The sequence below is a fragment of the Corapipo altera genome, unplaced genomic scaffold (genome assembly GCF_003945725.1).
Source record: "Corapipo altera isolate COAL_440 unplaced genomic scaffold, ASM394572v1 0, whole genome shotgun sequence".
Taxonomy (NCBI): domain Eukaryota; kingdom Metazoa; phylum Chordata; class Aves; order Passeriformes; family Pipridae; genus Corapipo; species Corapipo altera.
Window position 1 is genome coordinate 29,654,635 of NW_020884872.1, and position 22,906 is coordinate 29,677,540.

The 22,906-nt window shown below is 42.8% G+C and overlaps 1 protein-coding gene across 12 annotated transcripts in view; it reads right to left on the reverse strand.

Annotated features, from left to right (window-relative positions):
- MAP4K4 (mitogen-activated protein kinase kinase kinase kinase 4) overlaps positions 1–22,906 on the reverse strand; it is a 171,325-nt gene that overhangs the window by 11,176 nt on the left and 137,243 nt on the right. For 3 of the 12 annotated variants that reach the window (XM_027641466.1, XM_027641428.1, XM_027641488.1), the window contains 12 exons: positions 22,570–22,731; positions 20,318–20,548; positions 19,300–19,406; positions 18,215–18,366; positions 17,421–17,518; positions 17,068–17,076; positions 16,247–16,422; positions 15,756–15,876; positions 14,397–14,588; positions 11,929–12,046; positions 11,503–11,673; positions 6,610–6,753 (listed from right to left, as the gene is read on the reverse strand). In XM_027641466.1, coding sequence (XP_027497267.1) covers positions 6,610–6,753; positions 11,503–11,673; positions 11,929–12,046; positions 14,397–14,588; positions 15,756–15,876; positions 16,247–16,422; positions 17,068–17,076; positions 17,421–17,518; positions 18,215–18,366; positions 19,300–19,406; positions 20,318–20,548; positions 22,570–22,731 — 1,681 coding nt within the window. The remainder of the gene's footprint in view (positions 1–6,609; positions 6,754–11,502; positions 11,674–11,928; positions 12,047–14,396; positions 14,589–15,755; positions 15,877–16,246; positions 16,423–17,067; positions 17,077–17,420; positions 17,519–18,214; positions 18,367–19,299; positions 19,407–20,317; positions 20,549–22,569; positions 22,732–22,906) is intronic. The other 9 variants (XM_027641438.1, XM_027641447.1, XM_027641474.1 and 6 more) reach the window with 9 other exon arrangements.

Below are 22,906 nucleotides of genomic sequence, written 5' to 3' on the forward strand. Positions count from 1 at the left end.
GAGTAAACCAAAATAATAATGAAGCAGAAAATGCTGCAACCACAGAAATCTCCCTCCGTTTTTATGTCCACAACAGCTTCACTCCAGACTCCACCCAGACAAGTGCTTTACTGTAAGCAATGACAGAGACACATGGTAATACCACATGAACATAAATGACAAAATCAAGGGAGCAGCTCTTTGGCTGTCTGGTTCTTAGGACATAAACAACTTTCATTAAAAGAGGGCTGTATTCCCACAACAAAAGCACCAGAGAGTCATGCACTGAGATGCAATATATATATATGTCTATCTATCTATCTATCTATCTATATGTATCTGAGTCAGAATGGTTCTTTTTGGCACAAAACTGTAGGAGAGCAGCAGGATGGAATATGAGACCTGAAACTGTCTATACAGCTATCAGAAGGACTAGGACTGGATTGAAAAGAGGAAGTACAAGTGAAGAAGAATATGGATATGATATTTTTACAAACTTATGCATATGTATTTTTACAAACTGTACAAACTTTTCCCAGTTAGTGATCAGGACATTTCCATCCCTTGTATCATTCTCAGAGACAAACTGATTGAGTTTTAATAAGATTGTTCATGGCATAAATTTCATTACTGAACCACTTTATACGAGTTCTGTAGTAACAAAGGATGTACAATATCGGAAATGACTGTGAGGGAGTTTCACATGGCCCATGTAAACTTCATCTGCTTGCTAAAAGCTGATGACTGCTTTATCAGCAGCCCTTCCCTTGTGCTGCAAGAGGTGTAATATCTATCAGGCTGTACACAGAAACTGTGAGAGGTGTTTCTTCTCCACAGGTGAGAGAAGCTACTTGCATTGTCAGTTGAAGATAGGGCAGCCTGGGCATCTGCAATCTCATCAAAATACTGCGCAGACTCTTAACTCTCAATATGAGAAGGTCTCTTTGAATGCAAAGCAAGGGTCATGATAAACTTTATCAGTAATTCTTTAACAACTAAGGGCCTACAAAACTGAACTAGTGAGAAGGTAGCCCTAAATGCACATATTCAAAGTTGCATTCTCCTTCCCCCAGCTCTTTGCTGCTCGAAACCATTACAGTTCCACAGACGAAACTGTGAGTGAGGAAGGGAGATCATCCCTGCTTTGACTGCGAGCCATTTAATAGGGCTCCATGAGTTCTCTCTGGAAGGAAAGGAAACAGGAGATGCTCTCAGATGCTCTCTTGTCACTGCAGTAGCTCCATGCTTGTGCTTCATCAGCCATGATGAGGTGGCCAGGTGACTGTAGAGAATGTTTCATGGCTCTTGGAGGTAAGAGGTGACCTGTACCATAGCCACTGCTGGGCTGGGGTGACACAGCCAAGACACACAGCACTGGTCTATGCTGCAGAAAGCTGTGACCTGTCAAGATGGTCTATCTGGCAGCCTTCCAGCCAGACCCAGCTACAGAGTTCAGCTAATGTCTTTAACTTGTCTTCTAAGTTTTCACATGATGCCTACTGATGGATCAGTTCATGGAGCTGGCTGCTTGGGGATATTGGTGGCAGCAGGACATGAGGCCCAAGCATTGACACCATCCTGCTCTGCCCAGCCAGCTCCACCCAGGGGTCCTGGAGCTGGCACAGACCCTGATGGCAGGGCATCCCCTAACAGAGTTGGGCTTGCCAGAAAAAGAATCTGTAAGGGCTGGGGTAGCACATGAGTATCTTGATTTGAGCTGCTCCCCCCCAGGAGCCGGGGGGCCTAGAGGTGATTGGTCCCAGGAGAGTTCCCCCTGAGGACCAGTTGGAGCTGTTCTTTTTCGCTGCCGTGAAAATTAGATATCAACAACAGCCAAAGTTGTTGGCAGAGTGTCGGAGTGTATGGTTGCGTGTGTGAGAGAGCTGAGGGGTGGTAGGGTCCCCCCCCCGAACTTGGGGGTGGGCCCTGGGCCCCACAGCCCTGGCTAAGCCAGGCTAAGCCAGGGCTGAAGGTAGCATGGAGTGTTGCGAGGGAGAGAGATAGACTCACAACCATGAGGTAAGAGGGAGAGAGGCAGACCCCTCACGAGGGGGCCAAGCCCTCTTTCCCCCCCCAGCTAGACTGCAGGGCTTGGGACAGTTGTAACTGGACCGAGTATCCTCTAGCCAAGGCGAGGGGGCTTTCTTTTTCTTCCCCCACTGCCTGGGAAGGCGGTGCTGTGGATTTAAGGCAGGCAAGGCACTGGAGCCGAGCCAAGAGACCGGCCAGCAAGGCTCCGTTGCCGGGAGAAACACTTGCGATTTGTTGCAAGACTTGGGAGAACTCCAGGCAGAAATTGGATGGGCCAGAGAGGGCTCAGAGGTGTTCTACGTTGGGTTTGGACATGGACTACCGAAACTGGAACCTGCAGCAGCTAAAGAAGAATGAGAGAGACAAACAAGCAGGTTTTTTCTGGGTAAGGACTTTAAAACTATTTGGGGTAAAAGGAACTGAGCAGAGACCCAGAGCCTGCAACCTGGAGGGTGAGAACGGAACATCTTACCCCCTGGGAGGAAACCTTCATTAAACCAGGGAGGAAGGACTCAGAGTTGACTGCCTGGACCTTTCGTGAGGAAGATCCTGATGGCGCAAGCTGTTTCCCTTGCAGCTCAGGATAGGACCTCAGCATGAAGCTAAGGGGTGGTGGGTGTTTCAACTCTTTCCCTGATACCCCAATGAGAGAGAGACTTTTCACTATCGCTCTGAAGACTTCTCCTGAACTGATGGGGAAGGGTCCAAGGGGTGGTAGAAGTTGTGTTAATATTGTATAAATAATTGCTTTTTAGTTTGTATAGTACTTATTTTGTACAGTAATAAATTGTACATATTCCTTTCCCCTATACTGAGTTGTGCCTGCCTGAAAACTTCTCTTCGGTGTTGAGGTAAAGTGGGGGGAGGCTCGGAAATTGGATTTTTGGAGCTCTCAAACTGTGACAATGGGGAAGCACAGCTTGCAAACAGGCTGCTCCATGGATTCCATGCATTACAAAGACACACGGTCTAAAAGATCTTTTTATGATTATCAGGATGGGTAAGGGCAGGAAGAAAAGAGGAGGTGGTTTCAAAGTAAAAAATCTGTTCACCAAGCTTAAATTTAAAGTGGAATTGGAGACCTAATTGCAAATACTGGACCTGATACTTAATTTTAAAAGCCCTTCTGTTATAATGCCATGCAATGAAATGTGAAGTAACATTGCACTGTCCTTTGTTTATCTCCATTACAAATGGGACTGTAGATTTGGCAGTAAATGAGTACCCTGATTTATTGCCTGACTTCATATTGACTAAGACATGTTTCATAAAAGGATAAAACCCTACCAATCCTGTAGCTTTCCCAAGATTTGGAGAAGGGACTAGAGCATGAAACAGTCCCCAAAAGTCCCACATCTGACCAAGAAAAGGTCCTTCCATGAAAACAGTGCAAACGATAGCCACAAGGGTCCTTTCAGAAACATAGAAAAATAGAAAACATAGACCAGACCAGAAGCCACTTCAGTTCTGGGTAAGAAAGAGCTCAGAGGGCTCAAGGTCAGCACAAGGCACCAAATGTTCTGAAAACCATCGTGAGTCCCTGTTCACCAGGAGACAAATTCTGCTTCAGATATTTTCAAGGTTGTAGCTTTCCCAGTAGCTTAGTCAACCTTGAAGACTCAGAACAAATAGTACACATGGGAATTTCCCAGCAGTGGCTATTTTTTTTAAAATTCTGGTTTACATGATGTGCACCAGCGTATTTCTGTCCAACCAGAAATACTTTTCAAAACAGAGAAATATACGAAGTGTGTTCCCATTGTGTTTTTGTGTCTAGACCACAGGGAAAAGTCACAAGACAGGAAATTCCTCTGCCTTTCTGCAGCCTGACATGAAAAGAGTAGGACTAGTTAGTTATATAAATATGGCTAGGCATGTATTTCAACAAGTTATGGTGCTCTTAATGTTCACATTCGGAGTGGGGGGATTAGATCCTTCTCTTCGTAAAGTTCTACCAGTCAGTTTAGACAGCTCTCAAAAATCTGGTCTTTTTTATTTTCTTGGGGACGATCTAAGAAAGAAAACTCAGCTCAAGCCATCAAATGAACTGATCAGCAAGAGAATTCTTCGAGAACTCCCAGCTTGGATTCTCCCACAGACATAGTTTTAAATGTAAAGTCCCTTTTCCTGTACTGAGTTTTTGTTTTTATTGTCTCTATGGTTTGTAATTATTAAGCAGACAGATTCCAACCAGTTCTTCTACTCTGTCATCTCTTCCTACATTCCTGGTGCCACCGTCTGCCAGCAGGATTGGAAAACCCCCAGGGAGCCACAACAGGAGTGTGTTCTATATGCACGTTGCCGCTCTCATCTCCAGTATTTTTATCACTCTCCACTGTATCACCTGAGCAGCTGAAACTATGCTTTTGCCTCTCAACAGTATGAGCTGAAAAACCAATCAACTACTTTCTTTTACCTGCAAAGCTTTCTTGTACCAGTTCTAGCAGGCTCAGTATCTCAGTATCAAAAGCTTTGTTGTCAAAAAGTTTTGTATTTCAAATATAAATTGGGTCAAGAATTGATTTCATGTTTTCAAACTCAAAAGTGTATATTAAAAGCAATTTTAGGTGACAATCCTTTCAAAATCCTAACAGCACAGCAACTTCTTCACATGATGTGGTGACACCTTTCAAAACCCACCACCAACAGCACAGCACTTTCCAAAAAATTCAAGGCAACATAAGGCCAAGTGCACACGGTGAGCTGAATAATGCTCCCAGTGAAGCAGTCCTGGGACACAGATCAGAGGCAGTTCCATTACCAATTTGTCAAAACATACCACTTGCAGAAACACAATGTCATTTCAGCATTCCAGTTTTGGCTGGAGAGATGAAGCAACTCAGCACAAATAAAAAGATACTTTAGGGAAGTCACGCATGTGGGTAATAAAAACTGAGAAGTGCAGGACTGAAGGCGAAAGCACAATATAAGGGGGAACTTGGGCATAACAGCATTATGGCTTCACTGAGTATGCTTCCCCAGCCCTGCCTCTCAGTGGTCAAGGATGTTTCTTTCCTATTTCGTACTCCATAAAACTCCTCGTACCTCCCATAAAACACAGGAGATGGGACAGAGACAAAGGCATAAACCAGACAAAAATCAGCTGATTTCCTAAGGGTTAATGTAGCATGTCTCCACAGAGGAAGCAATAGTTTTGAAAGAAACAAAGAAAACGGATGTGTCAGGGTACTCCAATTGTGACTGACACAAAGATAAAAAAACCTGAAACAATTATACACAAGACTGAATCACAGGCATTTGTCGACTGTTTCAAACCAACAGATTTCACACAAGTTGGATTATACAATATTTTTGTTTACAAGGTCTGCTAGAGAATAAACTCTATCAAACAGTGCCTTTCAAACAGCTTGTATTTTAACATACAGTATCAGACATCAAAAGGACAAACAGCAGGTTGTGTATTTTTAAACACTGCTTGATTCATTTTTTTATAGATTTCACAGCATAGCTATAGCTGTAGTTGAGAATGTAGTAAAGCGACAAGCCAATAAAATTCAGTTGTTCCAGAGAGAAACAAATCCTGTGTTGATGACATGAGCATGGGCACAATTCTTTGGACCCGTGGTAGCACATTGCTAATGCATTAAATTCCATTAAATTGTCTAGGTGTGTGTCCTTTTGTACAAGTGTTGGGAGACCCAAAGAGCTTCTCCAGTGGACTCACAGATGTTCCAGAGCCTCAACAAAATCTAGGTGGGTCTGAACAACAACAGAGGGAACACTGTGAGAAGCCTTCTTTAACATCCTCTCCCCGTCACAGACATGCAACATCACAAAGACTGATTTTCCAAACAAACCAAAATAAAAGGAAGGTAAATGGTTGAACAACACCTGTGAAAAAAGACTAACAGTGCACCACATCAAGCTGCCTAACAGCAGGATAACCTTATGCAATAACTCTCTGGAGCCAAAGAGTCTGGAACCTCAAGCTTCATATAACACATTTTTCATCAGCGCACACAAAACAAACACAACAATCACCACTACCCTTCATCTCCCGTTCCTTTGCCATCTACAAGTTGCATCCAGTGAGAGACCAGGCCAAAAGCTGCACTGATCTCACCCTGGGAATTTCCATTCCATGTACACACTGTACTCCTCTCTCTCAAACACAAACTCTTACTGCACATCACATTAAAAGCAAGAGCTCTTCCCATTCTACTGTTTTTAACACAGAAGAAAGATGTCTTTAAACCCAAGCAGCAAATTGTGTTTTGGTTAGAAAGAGGTCAGGTTGAAAGCAATTATGAAAGAGGGAAAGAATGCCATTTTCACAAAGCATTAACTTCCAGCTCTCATATACTGAAGAATCAAACAAAGACAGACATCTCCCCCAATCCTGTGCAGCACTTTTAAAGGTCACCCTACAGAAGGAAGGATGGGGCCAAGCAGGCACGGGTGTTGTGTGGAAAATGATTAAGTTGCAGAAATAAACTGTAGACTCAGAGAGGTGAAATGATGGAAAACCCACTGACTTCAGTCAAGTCTGGACTTCCCCCTCAAAAGGCTGCCAAGAAAAGCTTTCTGTTATGCCATGACAGATGGAGGAAAAATATAACGTTAAACAGTTAACTTTACCAGAAATTGTCACCAAGACATTCAGGCCTTCAAGTACATCCATTTGCTGGAATCGTCTTCGATTGATGAGCGGATAAACCTTCCCCTGCCCACTTCTATCTAGGAGCATCAGACCGCTTTCAGTGCCCACTAACAAGTTCACTCCTAGAAGAAACAAAACCAAAGATCCAAGTTAGTAGGCACATTTTCCACATATTCTGATGAACTGATGATTGATATAGCAACTGTCTTGTTTGAAGCAGGTCTAACCACTGCTGGATGGGTCTCAGTTGCCTGCAGCCTAAAAGATCTCGTGATGTAGAGGCTGTCTACATTACCTGCCCACAGTGACTACTGACAACTAACCATCTATGTTCAAAAGAGTAAGAGACTGGCAGACCACAGAGGACTTTCTAGAATCAGAACCACAGAATATGCTGAGTTGGAAGGGATCCACAAGGATCATCAAGTCCAGCTCCTTGCCCTGCACAGGACCATCCCCAAGAGTCATCCCATCTGCCTGAGTATATTGTTGAAATGTTTCTTGAACTCTGTCAGGTTTGGTGCTGTGACCACTTCCCTGAGGAGCCTGTTCCAGTGCCCAACCACCCTCTCAGTGAACAACTTTTTTCTAATACCCAACCTAAACCTCCCCGACACAATTTCAGGCCATTCCTTCCGGTTCTGTCACTGGTCACCACAGAAAAGAGATCAGTGTCTGCCCCTCTTCTTCCCCACACAAGGAAGTTGTAGACTGCAAGGAGGTCCTCCTCCATCTCCTCTTCTCCAGCGTGAACACACCAAGTGACCTCAGCTGCTCCTCATACAGCTTCCCCTTGTGGCCCTTCACCATCTTCACTGCCCTCTTTTGGACTCTCTCTAATAGCTTAACATCTTTCTTATACTGCCCAAAACTGCACACAATATTCCAGGTGAGGTTGCACCAGTGCAGAGCAGAGTGGGACAATCACCTCCCTCAACTGGCTGGCAATGCTTTGCCTGATGTCCCCCAGGACATGGTTGGCCCTCCTGGCTGCCAGGGCACTGCTGACTCATATCCAACTTGCCATCAAACCAGCATTCCCAGTTCCCTTTCCATGGCAGTGCTTTCCAGCACCTCATTCCCCAGGCTTATGTACATCTGGGGTTCCCTCATCCCAGGCGCAGAATCTGGCACTTTCCCTTGTTGAACTTTACATGGTTGGTGATTGCTCAGTCCTCTAATTAGTTGGGGTCTCTCTGCAGGGCCTCCCTGCCTTCCAGGAGTCAACAGCTGTTCCAAGTTTTGTGTCATCTGCAAACTTGCTTAGCATCCCTTCCAGTCCTGTGTTCAAGTCATTTCTAAAGACATTGAAGAGCACAGGGCCCAAGATGGAGCCCTGTGAAACCCCATTAGTGACAGGTCACCAGTCTCATGTTACCCCATTCACTATTACTCTCTGTGTTCGACCAGTGAGCCTACTGCTCACTGCATGATGTGTTTATCCAGTTGTGTGCTGGACAGAGCATCAGTTCCCAAACAAAAAGGCACGCTAATGCTCGAAGAGGGGTGAGGGGTACCAAAACTCACACAAAATGATCACAGTTATATTTCTTAATGGCCTTAATCCCTAGTCAGACAGTTATACCCCAGATACAACTATATGGGTGTCATTGGGCCATTTGGGTTGATCCCATAATGAACCTTTTCTAATAGAGCAGGTGGGCCCAGTGTAAAGGTGTGTATCTCAGTGTGGTCTGCATCTGTAGGAGTGACATGCCTTCTCACAGTACTAAAAAAGGTCATTGCTCCCCTAAACAGCACCCTGGCCACCAAGCATGGGAGTGGTTTGCAAAAGGGAGGGCACGTTAACCTAACCCAGGGGGCACAAGGTGTCTCTGAAGGGGAAGAGGATGTTAAGGGGGAGCAGAGTGGCATCCAGGAGGAAGCAACGATGGGGAAGGGAGCTGAGCTACAGGTGCTGGAGCACCCTGAAAAGCCTCGGGGTGAATGGGAAAAACAGATGTAGCCTACTGGGAGGTCAGAAACCATCATGCATCTCCGTTTTCCTCTCTCTCACCTTTTCAGTAAGAAAACTGCAGAGGTCCCAGCAGTCCCCACAAACAATCAAGTATCTTTTCTCAGATATGCTGCTCTGCTACTTCTGGGAGCCGTGTCATCCTCCCAGGCTCTCCAGCTACTGACACCTCCTTCATCCCCATCCTGCCCACCTATCACCTCTGCATTCCCCTCATGGTTTGCATCCACTGGATCCCATCCCACAGCTCCTATGGGCATTTCACCACAAGAACACTTCACACCGACTGTCTCTCATACTGAGAGACATCCTCAAATTGGGAAGTGGCAGAAGGAAGCAGGGAGAGTGAAGGAAGCAGGGAGAGTGACATACACACGTATCAGGTCTGAGCACAGGCTGCAGCAGTAACAAACCACCCTAGGAAGTGCCCAAGCAGTTGGTCTCCTTCCTGCAGTTCCAGGACCCACTGACTAAAGCTGTAAGTGATTCAGCTTCAACATGCATTTCTGTATTTTTTCCAGTGTAGATTACAATTCAAAACAAGCCAAATGCAAACTGCTTACTCAGGGTCCCTTACCCCCTTTGCTCATCAGGGCTCCGTTGCTCGCCTCTCCACCCTAATCTCTCCTTCTGCTGCCCTTGTGGTGCAGTTGTTTCTGCTTCAAGTTCACGTGCACACTTGTCCCTGATCCCTTCCCTTAGCTATATGCATTTTGAGATGAAACTAATGAGGTACTACGCTGGTGGCAAGCAGTGCTTGTATTTTAAAATGCAAGCACCCTCATTACTCACAGACAGCAGAGCTCTTCTACCACCACCCGACAATTAAGCAGTTCTGTTTTTTTCAAACAAATGGAAATGTTTCCTGAAAAAGTACAGGCTGCCTGTGGAGGCTGGGTGTAAAAATCTATGCTACTGCATCCATATCATTAACATTGACTATTACCACTCAGAACTAGAAGAAACAACATCATAGACCTAATGCTATCAGCAGTCTGCCAGATACTACTGGCATTACCACCGGTAAAGACAAAGCAAAGCAAGCCCCCCTCTTTTTTAATAAGAAGCATCACCATGAAATTGTTTAAACTGCTTAAGGGTAGAGGAAGCTAAACCTTACCAAGAAATAAGCATGTGTACCAGCTTGTATCACCATCAGTTTTGCCCTAAATGTTTAACAAGGAAGGGCTGTGTTACAGTTGCAACACACTTCTAGGATTTTACACCTTTTTTTGAAATCACCCTAACAGTCAGATACAGAGATCAAAGAAATATAAAACCATTAACAAGAATTGCTACTGGCAAAACAAGGCAGATTGGAGAAATTATGAATCATCTTTACTGATACCACATGATTTCTCTCTGCCTTTGCCCTCTCACAGCCTGAAAGTTTGTATTTGCACAAGTCCTCATTTTATCATTTTATACACACGAATACAAGCAGAAATAGCACTGGGGTAAAAATCCTTACCAGTAAATTCTGGAAATAAAGAAAACAGTAGATAGGAAGATAAGGTGTTGGGAGAGCTCTTTAATTGACACAGTTTTGCAGGCAAGAAGACTGAGACAACAGTGCTGTTCTGAGAAAAAAGAAATGGTGGAAATAACCCCAAAAGAGAACTGAGGCCCTGGAAAGAGCAATGAAAATGCAGAAAAGATAAGTAGACTGTGTTACCTATACAAACATCATGTGACTCAGGGGGGTATGGCCAACTCTCTTCTTTACAGTTTTTAAAATTACATGCATGTGCATTTACAGTCTGCCAAGTTTTGGCATATTAGACAAATATGTATGTAACATACACAAGCATCATCTATTAACATCTAGATAACAAAAAATATCATGTGCCCCCATAGATTCTGGTCAAGAAACAAATGGCATAGCAGAAGAAAGCCCCCCCTGGGTGTTGCAGTATTGATGTCACATTGTAGCAGGCAACAAGCACTGCTCTAAGCGTGGTGAAGTGTGGGATCCTGACTAACTGGTCTGGCACCAACACAAATTATTCCTTGTGACAAGAAGACCAGACACATTTGGTCAGATGACATCTCATATCTAGCTTCTCTCTGCAGTAACCACTCTTAACAAAGCTAAGACACAGTCTCAGAATGGAAAATGTCCCTCCTACCCTCCTCTTTTCCCTCTTCCTTCCTACATAAACTGATGACTGAGGTGGCAAGTCATCTTACGAAACACATCTTAATCAAGCTCTGCAACAATACAATAGCAAGAGGCTCAAGAAGATGATTATTTTTCAAAAGAAATACCATGTGTGTACCAGGTGTACAACGTAAGGACTACTACAAGCTCCAAAAAGCTGCAAGAGATGTACCAGCAGGGTTTAGAAAAAGCTGAAAAGGACATCCTGATCAACTGAGTGAAGCCTCTCCCAGGCAACTTGTGACAGAACAAAAGGACTCAAGATGCACCAGGGTAGGTTCGGGATGGACACCAGGAAGAAGGGCGGTTAAGCATTGGAACAGGCTGCCCAGGGAGGTGGCAGAGTTACCATCCCTGCAAATGTTCAAGAAACAACTGGATGTGACACATAGTGGTATGGTCTAGTTGATATGGTGGTGTTCAGTCAAAGGTTGGACTCAAGGATCTTGAAGGTCTTTTCCAACCTTAATGATTCTAATGATTCTGTGATTCTAAGTCTGAACTATGCAATCAGAAGCATATATATCAGTGGGAAATAATATCAAAGCAGAAGCAACATAATGTAAACAACACAATAATAATCAGCTCTTGCAACAAGAAGATGCAAACAAGCACTGAATAAACGCAGAGGAACAGCTACAGTTTCGGAGGTACATCATCAAAGACAGCAAGCTCATACTGCTGTGTCTACACTTCAGAAGTGCAGAAGGCAAGGGAAGAACACGTTTGCATTACCCCATAAGGCAGCACACAGTATCTCAGAATTGAATCTCTTCTTGTATTTGCGAATCTCTGGTGTATCACTCTGTGGCCGAGTATTCGTGGGATTCACATTGACAACTGATCCTTTCCGTGTAGGGTCTTGCCTTATTGCTTCTGATCTCATTGCTTCACTGGAAAATCCTACTGAAAAAAAGAAAAGTGCATGTAATATCCCTCAAGTGCTAAATTCTGGCCATATACTCTCGACATTATACAACCCAAATCAGTAACTGAGAATACTGAGAAAGTCTTTCTTTTTGTAAGAAATGTAAATGGAAAAAGAAAATAAACTATGCAATCCACTGCAAATTAAATAAAAAGCATGATGGTAACATTCTTAAGTACTTTAAAGAGCCACTGAACCCTTTTTCAATTGTTGTCTTCAGCTACTTTACTTACCCACAGAAGTCACAGTTGTCCCACTAGATGGAGAAATCTGTAGTAATCTGGGGTCTATAAAAGGTGTAAAGGAGGAGGAAGATTTGTGTTTCTGGAGTGTGTTACTAGCGGACTGAGTCTGCAATGTAAATTTCAACTTTATTAATATTAATGACAATAAAAAGCATGGATAACAACAACCAACATTTTGAAGTTACTACAGAATTATGCTACAGAACCTCCCCAAACTTTTATACTTCCTTTATAGATACACAATGCACTACAGGCACCACACCTGAACTAGATACATATGCACACCACACATGTTACAGCAAAATGTCATCCCTGAAACTCAGCTGCTAGCAAAGCCTTTTACAACAGGCCACTACACTCAGGCACAAGGGGAATGTCTCTCCTTTTAAAAATCTGCTTAAATGGATGTATACTATTCTATCTGCAAGTTGTCCACTACCTACAGTTTTTGAATTTATGAAGCATCTCCTGAATTGAGTTAGTTTAATAAATTACGAAATTTGATCTCTTGGCTTTTGCAACAAAATCAGAACCATCTGGGATCAAGCATTCACTTCTATTATGGATTATGTTTCAATGTTTGCTACTGTTCATTCTCCCTATTTTGTTTAACCTGAGCCTCTTGCCAGAAAGCTGCAGCAGGTTCTTCCACCTTTATTTGACAAAGCAACGTATTAAACCTGTATCGAACAAAGGGGCTCATTAGTGTGGAAGGTGTAGCAAACGGTGACATGACACTATGAATATGTAGTGGATAAAATCATTGGTGCTTGCTGAGTTATGAGGTCTAAACATGAAAAAACATAAAGAAAGAAAGAAGTGAAACAATGAACTGTTAAAAGTGGAAATGAAACGACTTAAAAACTCTTGCCAGTTTAGTATTATAGTGACAACATTGCATAATGAAGCAGAATGGGACAAGTGAAAAAATAGTATATATATAAAGGGTGTGCATGTGGGTAAGTTATACCAAGCAGTACTGGGTTTTCGCTCAGCTTTATGCAAATGTAGTTATGAGACACTTCTTTAGCATCAACTAATCTTCAACCTATGATCTTCCTAAGCCTCTACTCTGCAGAAAAAAACCAGAAATTTGTCTTCAGAGTGTATCGGTCCCCTGCACAGCTCAATACCAAAAGGTTCCTTCGTCACTGGGTACTGCCCCAGCCTTCACTTCCTAAGCTAAGTGAACCCTGCTTACTTATTGCTTAGATCAAAGTAATGAGCAAGCATCTCTCTGGATCAATCAACTGATCTCTATAACCTACAAGTGTGCTTTCAGAAAGATTAAGACCAGTGAAGCATATCTGAAAATTAAGTATTATGTTAAATGAATTTCCAAGAGGAAACACTCCCTCCCACCCTGTGGTTCAGAAGCATTTTTGATTATGTGGTAAACGCGTGCATTGCCATCAGCCTACTCAGCTCACTGCAACCTCTCCTCATCACAGCACTTGCACACCTACATGGCAAGACTCTACTTTGAGAAGCAGCAGCTTCTCTTCACCAAATTTTGCTCCCTTGTACCACTCCCCTGCTTAAGAGGTCCACCCTGTAAGCCAGACTGGCCACCCAGCCAGGAGTGGAGACACCATATCGGGTTCCTCGCTTACTGCTAGGGTTGGTAAGAGCCAAACTACGCCCTTTGTTCATTCATATGTGTGCCTCTTCTCTGCTGTGAGGGGTTACACACACAGGAAGGACCAGGCTTTCCCACCAGCACTTAGTAAGGGAAGATACTATCCTAGGATCAGCCCAGGAGAGCAAGAGGGAGCTTCCCCCATGGCGAAGCCTTCTCTACCTGGACATAACCAGTGCTGGTGAACAGTCACCTTTACGCAGCTGTTTTTCAGAATACGCACATACTTGGAAAAAAACCAAATATTTTTCCCCATTCATTATTCCAAAATAACAATACCTCAGGCTTTTACAACCCTCCCAGGCACCACCTGATTTGTTCACTCAGCCCACGTGGCAAGGTTTAAAGAGCAAAATCCCTCCGCAGCTGCTTCCTCTCCCAAAAGGTGAGTTTCCACAAGCAGCTCCTCATATGTGTGGAGTTACTAGTCCAGCCTTTACTGACAAAGCCAAAATTAACTGCTAATTCTGAAGAGGCACATTGCTTGCAATTAGACTGCTCCCGGAATAAAACAGAATTAAAAAAAAAAAAGAGTATTGGCTTGAAAATGCTAGTAGTCAAGTTTAGTTTAAAATGAATGCCATGCAATTAATGACTCACTAAAGGAAGCAAAATAGTAAACTGGCAAGTTTGGCGTGGGACTGCTCTACAGTTAAGGGCTTCTTACACAGAACTGAAATGTGTTATTTGGAGGGTGGGAACAAAGGTGACAAGAAAAAAAAAGCAGGGGAGATTGGCTGGAGTTCCTTTGCAAACTAGCTACTAGGCAATGCTGCTATAACCCTACAAAAGCAGCCAGCTGTGGTGTAAGACATACCTCATTAGTAGTTAGCTTGTCCTGGGGTGTCTGTGGGGACATGGTGGGTGTCGGCTGGCTGGAGGATGGGGAGGAGGAGGTGGAGGAAGTGGAGGAGGAATGGCTTTGCTGTAAGAGATCTGGCAAGAGGTGAATGCGACCGGCAAAGCCATTGCTCTCATGATGGCTGGCACGCTTTTTGTCAACTGTACTCTGTAGAAAAAACAGGCACACTTGTCTTGCTCAAGTGCTGCTTAAAGGTCTATATCCCTAACAACCTCTCTCCTTCTCTCCCTCACTTCCTACCTTTTCATATTTAGTTTTTATTTATTTTTTTAAATAAGCTGATAATCCATGCTTTGATACCTGGATGGAAAGGGAAAGTGGGCAGAGCTACTAGTATTCATCAAATTCCCACCTCTTCTGGCAGGCAAAAGCTTGGTTTGTGTGGTTGACTTGCACAGCCAGTTTCACCAATTCACAAAAGAGTGACTGTGCTGCTAAGTCCGACACCACAATAGGGACAAGCACATTTTTGAGGGTAGGGCGAGGATTTCTTTCCCTATTGTTTTGTTTAAAACTAACTTAGATCCTATAGAGATAGCAGTTTGGACTTTCTGGAGAATGCCTGCAGATAACTATTTAAAACAATAACCATGAAATCTTAATTTTCAAACCAGAGGGCTCAATTAAGAAATTGGCATTCAGTTGTGAAACTCAGAAATGCGATTACTGAGGAAACTCCTATAAGCTAGCACGCTCATTAACACACAAGCTCATTTAAAAGCAGGGAATCATTATCTTTCAGAGGCACAAGAATGCAGTATTTTCAGAATCAAAGGAAACAACATAGCACGCTAGCTCTGTCCACATTCTCTGCTTAACCACCTATTCTACTTCTCCCCCACACCAACTGTTGCATGAATTTGTATGTACATGTGTGTGTATGTTATTTGGGTGGTCTGTATGCCCTCAACTACAGCTTCAAAACAATCTTAAAAAGCCCTGAGTGCTCCCACCCCTGTCTCCCTCCTAGACCCACTCCTGAGACACATGTTTGGTTCTATGGTAAAACTAAACTAAGTTCTTGCTCCATGTACTTGCTCCACACACCTGTAGCTTTTCTACCCTTCTCTCCCACAGACTTTGAGATATTCTGCATGGTGCTGCCATGGGTGTCACTGGAAAGCATGCAAAACAGAAGCAAGGGCTACTCTCCTCCTTGCATGCATCAAACATCTTGCTCATTTGAAATCCACTACAGCTGTGTCTTGATAATACGAACAACAAATATAATGTAGAAACAGCATGGGTGAATGAGCGAGTGGGTTAATGAGCACAGAAAGGGTGCAGCACTGCACAGGGAAGGAAAAGCAATACCTGTCGAACAATTAAGGTGCCCTCCTTCGAAGGAGTCAAGGCAGGTTCACTCTCCACATCATCATGGACAATCATGGTTTTCACTGACTCTGTTTCACCATTGCTCAAGTTCAACGTTGACCTATTTGGCAGACAAGAAATAACTGGAGTGAGATAATAGCACTAGTGCCCTTGCTGTCACTGCCCTGCATCAAGGTACACTGAAAATTAATTTGTATTGTGACCAGAGTGGAATATTTACAATATAACCTGCCTAGAAAAGCCTCTCTATAAAAACTCCACAAAAACAAACAAACAAAACCAAAAAACCCAAAAACATACACACAAAAAAAATCCAACAAAAACAAACAAACAAACAACCCCCCCAAACCAAAACAAAATAAAAAAACCAAACCAACCAAACAAAAAACCCCCACCAAAATACTCAACAACCTTTTCCTTCAATCCCCTACTAGGGAAAACAGATACAAAACACTGGTAGAAGAACTAACACTGCTCGGACATCATCTGGTCCAGAAGTAGATTCATCTGCTCCTTCTTGTTCCATATCATCATCTTCCTCATCTGTTGTCCCTGACTCCTCACTTGAGGATGAGTAGTCTGTTACTTTATGTGGAGGTCGCACATCCTCCACTGCTCGCAATTCCTTTGCCAATGCAGTTAAATCCTGATGGGAGAGGAGAGAAAAAAACCAAAAAACTTGATGTTGTGACTAAGACAGAAGAAGAGTTTGCAAGATAAACGCCCAGGATTAGTGCCTGAATTTTCTCACTTGTCCACTGCCATGTTTCCATTGCCCCAGCTGTAGTTTCCTCAGACTTACTCATTTCTAACAGTTATGAAAACTCACTTTCTGATAAATTAAAGCACCACAAGAGTCAACCTAAGGGGGTCTTACCTTATCATAGAAAAACGTGCATATTCTGAATCCCAACTATCCTGATTATGACTTCAGTTTACTCTACTATACCATCTGAAGGACGTATACAAGCACCAAGATCCACTCTCATATGGTTGACTGTCACAGTTTATTTTCCTAAACTTTTCAGGTTAATAGCACCCACCTACTATCAGAAGGGAAGTACCAACCTCTATGTTTCTTTAAGAAAGTTGACATATTTGGGTGCTAGGGCAGTATCATAAGAGGTATGGCAAGAGAAGAAAGTTTTAAGGAAATTTGGAAATACTGTGAAAACCCACTGAGTTTCCCGAGATACAACTGGACACACAGTTGTAGTCAATTGTAACAGCAGCCAGATAAATGACATGTCAGAAATCTTTCACAGAAAGTAGCAACAATTTAAGGTCTTACCACTTCTCCCTGCACCATTCAGCCCAGTATTGGCACATTCAGGTCATATGCACGATCATTGATCCAGCCCCAGGAAGGAAGCACAGGATTGAAAGAGAGAAAGGTAAAAGTTAGGAAGAAAGAAGACCAGAGAGTAGAAATCAATCCCAGAAGCAGAGTAAAACCTAATGTTTAAAGTACTGTGATGTGTGCAGGCAATTGCACAGCTGAGAACGTGCTGCTACATCCACAGTTAGAAACTCAGCTCAAGCTGAAGTTCATCCCTGAGGGCACCATGAATAGAAGCTCACACCATACTTTTTGTGAGTCCACCTAAGAGAGAAGGTGGACAAGGGAAAGTGGATGCAACTTACAGCAGGCTTGATAGGTCTGAAGACTTCCTTTTTCTCTTCAGGTTTTTTAGGTGCACTTTCATGACGCTGCGACGGCGAACCCTCTGATTTGGATGATGCTGCATGTGCCAAGACCCCAAAAGGAACACCGAACAAAACAGATTAGGTAGGGAGCTAAAATATGTTTTTCTTACTTCACTTTGGAGAGAGGAAGAGAGGTGAGAAAACTATCAGGTGGTGTCTGACTGCAGGACCTAAGTTTCACAAGTTCACTGTTACATTGCCCCTGAAGGACTATACAAAAAGACTTCAATAGCTCTGATTTGTATAGGTGCAACTGACCTATGACTGAAGCCAAAGTAAACAGTCACACAACTGCAAATCAAAAGACTCAAGTGTGGCTACAAGCTGGAAAACCTCCATCAGCATTCAATGTAGCCCAGTTGAGACCTATCCACAGCAGTCTGCACCCTGCCACCACCAAGATGACAGGCAACAAGCATCAAAATGTGCCCTTGCACACATAAGGAAGGGAGCTATGAGGGCATGGAGACTGGGATGTTTGCACATAGGAAAACGAAGCAGTGACTGGATGCAAATTAAAGAACAATTAAACTCTTTGGCAACGACTTCTGTGCCTATTGGCTTTCGGAAGCAAGGACATAGAGCCAAGGGGGTACAGGAAGCTAACCCATCTTTGACATTGCATGCTCAAAGGTCATCCCACGTGGGGGTTAGCATCCTTAATTATTGAGTGTTTCATAGCTTAATAAACTTAGACACACAATGTTACAAAGGGTGGGAGAAGGACTTACATCTCATCCGGAACCGCTCTCCAGACCCACTCTGAGAGCCGGGGTGGGAGCCAGGCTGTGAGCCAGAGTTGCTTGAACCCGAAGAACTCCCACTGCCTGGCCTTGGTACGAGCTTCTCCACCCTTTCCCACAGCAGACGAGGCTCTATATTGCTGTATCGGGGAGAAAAGAAATTATTTGTCACACACTTCAGTTCCAAATTCCTGTTTCTAAACTCAAACATCACTCCTCCTCAGTGTTTTGCTAATAACTCATCTGAAAGAACACTAAGCCGAGGGCACCAGTGATGCTGCACAACCCAGGCAGTGGCTCCCTCTGCCATTGGTTCCCTCTACCTTATTTATGATGGTAAAAAAAAAAAGTTTAGGTGGGTATAAGCTATTCTTTATATATGGAGATGTCTACCTGCCATTCTTATGTATCTAACCTAAAGTGGACAGTTCCCTCAGCCTGCATGCAGCAGGTTTAAAATTGGCTCAGAAGTCCCCTGGGCACCCAAGCCCAAGTCAAAAAGAATACCAGAATACCTTCACCCCTGTCTAGTGAGCCAGTTCCAGGGGAGCCTGTCCATTTTGCTCTACTGAGCTCAGACGTCAGTCCCCTCCTCCCCCTTCCTAATCTCAGATGCTCTGTGTAACAGCTCATGGATGCTTTTCCCCCTCCTAAAGTCTGGTTCCGGCCAAGATGCCAGCAAGTTTCTGAGATCTTTTCACTTTAGATATTACAAACACTTCTGCTGCTGCCAGTAATCCCCTCAGTATGCCCGAGTTGACCTGTGGCAGCAAAAGGCAAGATGTTCATAAATGGCCACATTTTTTTCCAAAATCTTAAGGATATTGAAATTACTGCTAAAGTTACAGGGCAGGCAACTCAAAGGAGGAGAGGGAAGAAGAAATTTTGCCAGTCTTAGTTGACACATGGGTTACATCAAGAGAAATTAATATTAATCATTACTGAAAAAGGATCCAACATCATCTTCCTTTCATGTCCAACAGGCATTGGCCAAAAACTGTCTGGAAATGTCTGATTTCCCATGAGCCTCTTTCTTCCAAATCAAGAAAGGTGAGGACATTAGGCTTACAAACCTCGTGGAGTTTCTTTGACCTGCTTGGTTATTCTGTTGCCCACTGCCCTGCAGTGGAGAATCACGGCGGGACAGTACTGGTGATCGGGACGTTGTTCTCACGGGTACCTTGGGAGAAAAAAAGATTGTGTTAAACCCATGAAGAGGAGAGAGAGAAGAGGAAAATTAAACCTGTCCTGCCACAGAATATATTCTTAAGATTTTAACACTTTCTAAGTCCAAGCTAGCATCAATGACCAAAAGCAGTAAACAAACACCCATAAAACCAAAAGCCTTAGTTGGGATGCTATTCAGAATTTGAAGAGAACACAAAGTTTAGTCTTAACATTAAATAGTGTTTAATAGTTACCACACGAACACATACACGCCCCACTACCCTCCCAACTACTGAGACATTTAAAAAGAATATGGCATTTTGACTGAAGCAGGGGAGGCACAAAGCAATTTGCTGAAACAGCATGAGAATTAGGAGAATAAGCTCAAGGGAACCAAACAAATGCCCGGGAATGGATCAGCAGAAGGCAAAGACTGGTGGGGGAGCAAGAATATATTCAGAAGAAGCAAATCCCAGTGGGGGGATGGGGGGAAGAGGAAGAGAAAATATATTGAATGTTTCCTTTTTGTTCAGTTCCATCTCAATTTTAAATAAATGTATGATTCATAGTTTGGGTTGCTAACAGATGAAGAGGAAAATTAACTCTGAGCAATAACCTCAGGGATATTTTAAATTCTTTTCTGAATATGGCAATGACTTGTTAACTTTGCATAATAAATTGTTTCTCTGAAATAGCTGCATTCTGTAAATAATTTCCAATTTTATATGAAGCTTCAATATTGTACTTAAGGTTGATTATCATTAACCCATTGACTAAACACCTACATCAGGATCTGCCTTCAAAAATACTGTTACCAACACTGGCACAAGGGCACAGTCTTCCCAGTGCCGAGGGTATCACATTCTTAAGAAAATTATAATTAATAATAAAAAAATAGCACACATCTGTCTTTCTACTCCTTACCCTTGGAGGCACCTCGTCACTGTCTGATCTAGCCCAAGCCTTTTGGGTGGGGTCGGGTACCTCCGACTTAGAGTCAGAACTCTGATTTAGCACTTCACTGCGTGAAGGTGGATATGGGTCCTGGGAACGAAGATGGTGATGAGCAAATTTGGGAGAAGGGTCACTGAAGGAATGGGATCGCGAGACAGGGGAAACATTGTTCTTGAGAGATGCCAGATGGGACCACTGTACCTTACAAGAAAACAAAACATAAAACATTCAATGCGCTCAGTATAACCGGCTTTCCAATTAACACAGAATAAAGGCAGGTGGGGTGGGCAGAGACAAATTGGTTATGGCATTAGGTAAGCGTGGGGTGGAATCAATGCACTTAAAAGCAAGGCAAGCGCCCAAAGAACGTAACAGACTGAAAATACAGCACATATGCATTTTTTGTGAGATATGCTCTCCACATACACATACACTGGTGCCCAGAAGAAAACAGGACCCAATATCTGCTCAATGAGACTGAGTCCAAAGGCCACTCAAGAAAGAAGTCGCCTTCGATTCCCTGATCTTCAGTGGGCTTTGACCAGGTCTCATGGCAGCACTGGCGGGCTGAGAAATTTGAAGTGGACATCCAATTGAAGAAAAGTACAAAATTAAAGAATGTTCTGAATTGTGCAAATCAAAAGACATCTGTGTTTCCTAATAAATTAGGAACTAGACACAGTTCCAAACTTTTGGAGAAAGACCATAACACAAAGCCTTTATTCCTTTACAGTCATTGCAATATGTATAAAAAACATAATCTATATTGTATATATATGTACATATATATATTGTACACATATGTACAATACTTACACCATATATGTACCATATACTGTACATATATACATATTTAGACACAAACTACACACACACACACACACATTCAACTACATACATTAAGAAGGCACAAAGTGACTCCAGAGTCAAAATTCCATTTGGATTCCCACTGAAATCCCTATTGACCCTTCAGCCTGTTTCCTCCTCATGTATAAACCTGTCTTTCAGAGTTGACTTCTGAAACTAAGGAAGAGGAAATGTCCTAACTGAGGAACATACTGTTTCCACACCTAGTAATTAACCAAAACTTTGCTTTCAATCCCAGTTTCAGTAGGTTGGATGTATTTGTTTTTGTATGATTATTATTTCCTCAATTTTAATACACACAGCTGTTGAAGAGCCTGATTATTCTTAATGTGAGTGGAAGACACAGACTTTAAAAGTAGCTGGCACAGAGAACATGAAGATACAAGTCCAATATTTTGAAATAGTCATAGAGGTTTGAATATAAGCCAGGAATTAATGAGTAAGACATGAAGTTCTGTCCTGATTTCTCCCACTCTCCCGTCTGTTCAAATTCTCCTGTTGCCCAAAAGAGTTGCAATACCTAGTCACAGTCAGGCATGTTGTTAGCTTGCAGTGTCATCAACAGACTTTATTTCAAAGAAGAAAATTCTGCATGGAAACAGAGGAACTGAATGCAGAACTATACCATTTAATTTAATAAACCTAAATTGCTCAGAATTTATGGGCTATGTCTAAGTTTTAGACAGAGGTTACTTTTTCAATTCATGCCATAATTCCTATGAGATCAGATATTAAGATCTGGAGGTTCTTCATCAGAAAAAAACAGAACAACAGCTGCCATGCAGCTCAGTGGTTTCAAGCTCTTTTTGATTTTCCAGAGGTGGTAGAGAACTCTGTTTAGTAGCTGACAACAAACTTGCTTTTCTTAGCCATGTTTTGTAAATCTCTTTGAAACCACGCTCATACCATTAAAACCCACTTGTTTGGTTAGCTTCCCTCAGCAAGAATTTTGAAAACCAAGCAAGCTCACTTTTTTTCTGAGCATCCTTTTTATTAGTAAATACATTGCACAGAGCAAATTCTGAATTCTAAAAGTGTTCTGCAACTGTCACCAGCATTTAGTCCATGTCACTGTTACACAGATAATAACAGAATGCAACAATTCTAATCTAGCTCTAACATTAAAGAAACACACACTCCCCCAAAAAAACCCACCACAAACCCCAAAAATCCATCAGTTTACCAATAAAATAAGCAAAAACAGATAAAGAACAAATCTAGTGAATAAGCTACATTGTGTAACAGTGCTACCATTTACATAAGACTTTCTAAGCGCCAAGATCGCAAATTTGAAGAAAACCTGTTGGGACTTGTGCATTTCCTCCAGGCTCACCAGGATTTTCCTGGGCACTTACCTGGGGCTCCATTGGCCTCTGCAGGGCAGGCTGAGCAGGTTCTGAGTTTCCATTGGAAAAGGACTCTGATCTTGAAGGCACTGGTGGCTCCAACACTTTGCCCATCTGTTTAGACTGTGCTTCAGGGGAGCCCTGATTAGTTTTTCTAAACCTCTCTTCCACCTAAGCCAAAATAAACAGAGGTTAAGCCTTGAGTCAATAAAACCAATTACAGTAGAAATACAAAGGTGAGTACCACTTTTCTTTACCAAAAAGAAACCAAATACATCTGGGGTTTAGCAGGACTTTTTCCCTACCACTTTTGCCAGCACTGTAAGTTCACTGAGTGAACTACACC